Here is a 6,925-nt window from a genome sequence, read left to right on the forward strand (position 1 = left end):
GGGGTTGGGATCCGTAGCCGGACCCGGAAAAAAAAAAAAAAAAAAAAAAAAAAAACCAACCATATCATAAGTTGATGCGTGAAAGCCTGAGGATATTTGTATTAGGCACTCTAATTCAACACTAAAATCCTCAATTTGCAGGATGAGAGAAACAGAACAAAAATGCTAAATTTTGTTTTCCATCCTTAACCATAATAAAGGAAATCAAGTATGATCTGCCACCACAGAAGAAAGAAATGATCTCCTTGTCTTGAAAAACTATGTGAGGCATTTTTCATCTTTGGTGTGCACATGGAACTCAAAACAGACTCAGGGAACACGGCATAGACCCAGAACCGTCATTTTGCTTCTCTGCGCATCTTTTTGATTTCATGTGCATCTACGCTAATTCTGTCTCTCCAGCCTATCATTTAAGCCATAGCAGGGCAGATGTGCTGTTTTACGGGACCCTAATCCACTTGGTGGGCAGATAATCAAGAGGCCTTTGGTCTTCATCATTTACTCCAATAAGAAAAGTAGACGATTGCCTTGTAAAACAGCATGTGACCCACGCCCCATCTCCATGTAATGCTAACCTACGGCACCTCCTTGGAATGTCTAACCAAATTCATCAAACTCATCAGGGTCACAGAGATGGTCAAAATTAGCTCTAGGCTGAATGAAATGAGACAAAGACCAATCTGGGTATATAAATAGTAAAAATGAGAGGGTTGGGAAGTGACTTACAGTACAGGATTTTAGACCACACAGGTGTTCACATGAATCAGATGCATCGTTCCAAGGCTGAGAAGTTTAGGCACTAGTGGTGAAACTTCTAATACTAGTAGGCTTTTAAATCTCTCATGATTGAAAGTTAAATTCTAAAGTCATTGCTAAGGATTCCCCGCTAATTTTTTTTTTACCTTCATCCTACGTATAACCCTCAGTTACTACTCCATAGCCCTCATTGTGAGAGGCCAGCACACCTATCCCGAAAGCCTTGAGTAACGACCGCATTGACTGTCGAGAGCGGCATCTGTGCAGTCCAGAGGTGCGCTGCAGTACGTGCCAATGGGCCAACAGCTGTAAGGACGAGGACTGCTCCGGCCCACCTCCAGGTCACAAAAGACCACCCGCTCCCCACTCACACCAGCACCCTTGCCAACACATACCAGGAAGGAGAGTTAAGATGAAGGGCTGTGACTGTCAGCATCAAAAAGAAGTGATTAAAAGAACATCAATAGCCAGACATTAACGTCGGGTTCTGCACATGCTGCCTTTCGTCCATTGAGTTTTTCTTTTTCTGATGCGCTAAAGAACCTGCCTTGTTATTGATGTGTGGATCTTCAATGAAGGTTTGAAGTCCTGAGACCCAAGTATTAGCCCCAGCTCTAATTTTTCCTTAGTCACGTGACCTTGGAAGGTCATTTAACTCCCCTGGGCCTCAGTTACCTCAGCTAGAACAGGGCTTAGGTCACATGACACAATAAGTATTTGTAGAAGGTTTTAAAAAACCTGTAAAATGGGCGCATAAAAGGAGATCTCAGAGATGCCTTCCAGTCTCAACATTCAACAGACCTCAGATTTTTTGCTACAGACTTACATCCCTGGGTCATTCTAATCGTCTTTTCCAAGTGTGCCCCAACAGACTAATCTCTTTTTACCCGGCACAATCCTATCTTGCATTTTCTCATCACCTTACATTGTCACCCCTCAATTATGTTACAGCAAGGAGGAAGCATTTTGCCATCAACAATTTTTTAAAATAATCAGTTGCCTGAACATATTATTGCTTTTAAAGCCCTATGCAATATTTCAAAAACCATAGAGGGAAGTACTTAAATTTTCCTTCCATAGGTGTTATCTGCTTGATTTCAAGAGTTAAATGAACAGTTTCCCATATCTTGTGTCTGATGTGTTTTTTCTCTTCATTAAAATGCTGAAGGGTTTTTTTCCTCCTCTTTAGGAGCAAAAAAGAAATCTCTCCCCTGCAATTTACTTTGGCTTTCTCAAAAGTTGGGTAGCAAAGTCAGTTTAATTCAGGTGGAATCTAAAATGTTCTTGTTGTACAAGTGTGCACAGAAAGGAAGCCTATAATTTCTGAGCATTCTTTCAGGAAGTTCGTATTCTCTGTTTTCCAGGGAGCCTTTACTTTCCAAGGGAGTATGATCGACATGCCATTACTGAAGCAGGCCCAGAACATTGTTACGCTTGCCACATCCATCAAGAAAAAATGATCTGTTAAATGAAGCTCTCATCAGGTGGGCTGAACATATACAGTGGGTTTCTTAAAGACAAACCATAATACTCAAGGCAACTTGTTAGTGTGCCAGACTGGGACCTCACTCCATTTATAGTTCATGTTAATCATGATTTTTTTGTTTTGTTTTATTTATTTCTTTACTGGCCAGTTATTCCCTAAAAATGAACTTTCTTCCTTTGGGGTCCAAGCTTATGATTTTATTGTTGTTTACTAATGTATTAAAATTTGGACTTATGATTTCACAGGGAGATAAAATCTTGGGGAAGATGGGCTGTGAAGGGAATTTAGGTCTTCAATGAAACAGATCCTTCCCGAATACATATACTCCCTCCACCTTTTTCATGTTAGTGTTTCCTACGTTGTTCATTTGTATAGCTGACACCATAAATAATTTTAAGAAAGGCCAGGCCTTTAAAAAATAATAAAATTTAGAAGCCCTATCAATTTCACTAGTAATCTGATAAAAATCACACAGATGGCATAAAAAAAAGTTATTAAGTATTGTATTGGCTTATAATGATATCTTCTAAAAATGGACTTTCAAAACTCACTGCTATTCACCTTCACTCCCAGAATGAAACATCCATATCCTTGAATGTCTAGATGGTGAATCCAAAAGCTCCCATCTGGGTAAATGCTTTGGGTCAACAGTTGCCGGCAATTAAAAAATAAATGTGCAGAAACACAAGGCCATCCATTCTCTTCTTTTATTTCCCCATTTAACTGTTTGCCATTGAGCCCATTTCCCCCTGTAAATGTATGGCTGGGACAGGACTCCCTCAGCCATAAACTTGTAGCGTCTAGGAAGACACAATGCCACCAAGCTGGTGCATATGGCCCCCTGTGAGATTTGCATGACATTAGAGATGCTGCTACAGGTCATATGGGTGGTGTGGTTAACGGGCTTAGTAAAGCTGTTTTGAAGAGGTTAACCCAGCCTGTAGTAAGGGTAAATAAACATAACAACCAGCCATTGTTCCCTATTCAGCATGTACTCTTATATTGAAGGCTAAAGGGTATTGAAGCCGCGGAGGATCAACTTGTGCTTGCCAGAGGACGCCAATGAAGTTTGAAACACCAACAATCAGAGATTTTGTTTCTGTTCCTCATTAAATCATGAGCTTTTGTGTTGAGACTTTGGATGACTGTTCTTTAAGAAATTAACAGAATGGGAAGTTTTAAACTCTACACCAACCTTTTCATGACCTACACAGCAGCAAGGCTGCTACTCTTAGACAAACACCGCGGGGAAGGCTGTTCTGTTTATTTAAATTTGTAAATAGAAAACAGTTGTTTTTTATTTTCATGTTTCACCTCCTCCTACGCCCTTTTTGCTTATTTCCTACGTGGCCCCCAGTGTGTGCCCCAACCAGGGGTCTTCTTTTCCCCACTTCCAGTCCTGCAGGAAGCCCTAGAGGTGAGTAGCGTTGAAGGTTAGATACAGGGAAAGACACCACCATCGCACCAAAGCAAAGTCCGAGAGTCCCACCCCCGTCATGCAGCCCTCACCCACCCCAGTGTGCAGCAGGAAAGGGAAGGGAAGATCCAGTTCCCACAGGCACATGGAAGGAACCGGATCCAGGCAGGACGGTCCTGGGGAAATGCATTCTTGAGACACTAACTAATATTCTCAAACAAGGAGACAGCTCTTAGACTGAGATGGGACACACTAGGCTGGTGTCCCACCTGCCTTGGGTAGTGTGTCCTCCCTGACCTCTCGTTAGAGCATTGTCACCCTTCAATTTGGTCTCCTTGTGCTGCCCCAGAGTTGGTGGAAAGGAGGGGGAGCTAGCCCCATCCTCGCTCAGAGGGCCGGAAGAAGGAAGATGGCCTGTCGCCAACTTCAGCGATGACTGGCCTCCAGCCAAACTGTGCTTCAGGACTACGGACAGGGACAGTGGGCAGCAGCTACTGGAGAACCCCCCAGCCCCCGTCACTGCAGCTGTGTCCCCCCAGGCTGGGAATCATGGAGTCAGTGTGCACGAGGAAACCAGACCAGGGGAGCCACCCTGTCTGCCCCTCTGCTCAGAACATAGGGACAGGAGGGCTGCTGGGAAGTCACAAGGCAAAAAAGGAAGGCCTCCTCATTTTGACCCTGCCATACCTTCTAACACACACTCAGGGTGTTAGAAGAAGCAATGGCAGTGACTACTGGAAGCGAAGAGGAAAATAGAATCTGCCTTCGCCCTCGCCTGCTGCAGCCTGCACTTCAGCCTAACGCCCCTTCATCCTTGTGTCGATCCAGATAACCCCTCGCCTTTGAGGGGACCTTCTAGTCTCCATCCCAGTTACACAGGCAGCCCCCAAACCTATACTGGTGGCCCTCTTCAAGCCCAGGGGCTCACCTAGAGCCACGCTCTCCCCCTGCAGGTGCCCCAAGTGCCAAGCTGAAGGCACTGGGACCTCCGGAAAGGCAAGCCCTGCGCAAGTCTCTGGGTGGTGCTGAGAACCAGACCTGGCTAGGTCTCCCGACCCCCATCAGCAACAGGCCTGCGGGTTCCTAGATTCCCAGCCATGTTGGACAGCTCACTACACCCCTATCCCAAACTGTACTTTGTTCAAACAAAACCACCTTGTTGTTTAGGTTTCCCCAAATGTCAGGTTTATCATCTTGCTCATAACCCAGGGGTCCCAACTGTGGTAGAATCATGAGACTGGGACCCAGCCAAAAATCTGGATCAAGTCCCCACTCTCTGAACCAAGACCGTAAGGAGGGCCCCAGAAGACAGTTCAGTCATGGTCAGAGACCCATTGTGCCTCGTTCCTGGAAGAACAAAACTCCAGGACAAGGAGATCCTGGGAGACAGAAGGTATCCCCCTCTTCTCCCACTGCATCTCTGCGGTGCCGTGGGGGTGGGGGGTGAAGGTACTGGGAATGTGGGAGGCAGCGAGGGCTGGGCGGGCTGATGGCCACGTGCACACCGGGAATGCCCATCCTGGGGACATGAGCTCTGCCCGGCTCCCCTGCATTAGGAATGGACGACAGGAAGAGGAACTTGCAGCTAATCTGATTAATTAAAAACCATACCTATTTATATTTTGTGTAGCTCATCACAAGCCAGTTCGCCATATCGCCCCCCTGTTATTAATTCTTGGGGGCTAAATTATGGATAACACTATTAAAACATTATCAGAACTAATGAGAAACAATTACTTAGAAAATGAGCCGGGACAAGATTGAGTTGAGAACATCAGTGGTGATCACCGTAGATTAGTTTAATAAATCATCAGGTGCAAGGCAAGACTGGCTGCATGTATGCAAAGCCCCGTCACGCGAAAATGAAATTGAGATTTTTTTTTTTTTTGCATAATTTTTTCATTAATCTCAATAGGACCCGTGTGGTGTAGATTGCTTTATTCCCCTAATACCTTGCCTGGGGGGGGGGCAATAATGTCTTCATTGTTTTACTGAGGTCTTAATGACAATCGGTGACAACCTCATTTTAATGTATAGAGGATTACATCAATACTGTCATGTTTTATTGAAATGGTGAGGGGGACTCGGTCCGAGCACGAGTTGGGAAGTTCCCGGCATCGGGGACCCTTCCCTTCAGATGGCCAAGTGTGGACCCCCCCGCCTGCCGTCACCTCCTCTCCTCCAGGGACGGCTGAGAACACAGTGTCCTGTCGAATGAAGACTTCGCCACCTCCGGTTTGAATTTGAAAGTAACTCGTTGCCCGGCATAGTTTGCTGGGTAAACAGAAAAACCATGTAGTTTTCCTCCGGCTCTAAAACAGACGTGGTATCCACACCTGTGCACCCAGTAGTGCTGCGGGAGGTCGGGAACTGGCTTTCTTAGAGACACTGAATTTTCTAACGATGCCACAAGAAGGAAAAGAACACAGGCTTTTTTATTTCAGGGACATTCTGCTTTTATGGTTTCGTTTTGCCTTAGAGAGCTGACTCTAACGTTTTTATTTTTCCCTCTAGTCCTAAGAAGGCAACTGATGGTACGAAACAGGTTATAAAGTCACCAGGAGGACGTGTGCATATGAATGCTGGCGAGGGTCCCCGACGGCCCGTGGCCGCGCGGCTTGTGCCCGGGCTCTGCGACACGGGCGTCCCCGACGTTTTCACGTTGCTCCGTAGGGGGAAGGTGGGGACGTGGGGAAAGGTAATTGTCGGGCCCCAGCGTTTAAATGTCAACGTCTTGGTCTGTCTGTCTGCGCTTTATTTTAAACCGGGGCATGCGCGGGGTCGTGGGGCAGCCGAGAGCAAAGAGAACGTGAAACGCGCCGCTTGCAAACACCGAGCGGTCCCCGAGGCTCGCGCGCTGCGACCGGGCAGCTTCCTGCCGTCGTGACGCGCGACTTTTGCTGCTGCTGCTGCTATTTGTTTAAATCCCAACGACTGTCCGGCAGGACACCTCCTTCCCAATCAGTAAGAATTGACGCGAATCAGTAAGAAAGTGACCTGCGGACGGCGCTGGACCCCGTTAGCGCCTTTCTGCGGCCGCAGCCTGCGGGACGCGCTTGTCCCTCCCAAATCTTTCGGGATTTGTCGCTCGCGCCCTTCCTTTTTAGGTTGTTTTGATTTTATTTTTTCCCTCGTAGGGGACTGGCTGGATTTTCCTCCAGCTTCCTGCGACGGGAAGGGCCCGGCGACCCTGGGGCCGGCGCGCCCCGTCGGAGGAAGGTCGCCCGCGCGGCGGGGACACGCCGCGTCCTCGTCCCCGCGGCCCA

At 47.0% G+C, this 6,925-nt stretch overlaps 1 protein-coding gene across 1 annotated transcript in view; it reads left to right on the forward strand.

The window, feature by feature from the left end:
• The window catches only part of CLYBL (citrate lyase beta like), a 112,368-nt gene extending 108,991 nt beyond the window's left edge, over positions 1-3,377 (forward strand). The window contains exons 9-10 of the mRNA XM_008594824.1: positions 2,121-2,240; positions 3,251-3,377. Of these exons, the coding sequence (XP_008593046.1) occupies positions 2,121-2,216 (96 nt within the window). The 3' untranslated portion in view covers positions 2,217-2,240; positions 3,251-3,377. The remainder of the gene's footprint in view (positions 1-2,120; positions 2,241-3,250) is intronic.
• Positions 3,378-6,925: the final 3,548 nt, after the last annotated feature.

Source organism: Galeopterus variegatus, unplaced genomic scaffold, assembly GCF_000696425.1.
Source record: "Galeopterus variegatus unplaced genomic scaffold, G_variegatus-3.0.2 Scaffold167, whole genome shotgun sequence".
In the NCBI taxonomy this organism is placed as follows: domain Eukaryota; kingdom Metazoa; phylum Chordata; class Mammalia; order Dermoptera; family Cynocephalidae; genus Galeopterus; species Galeopterus variegatus.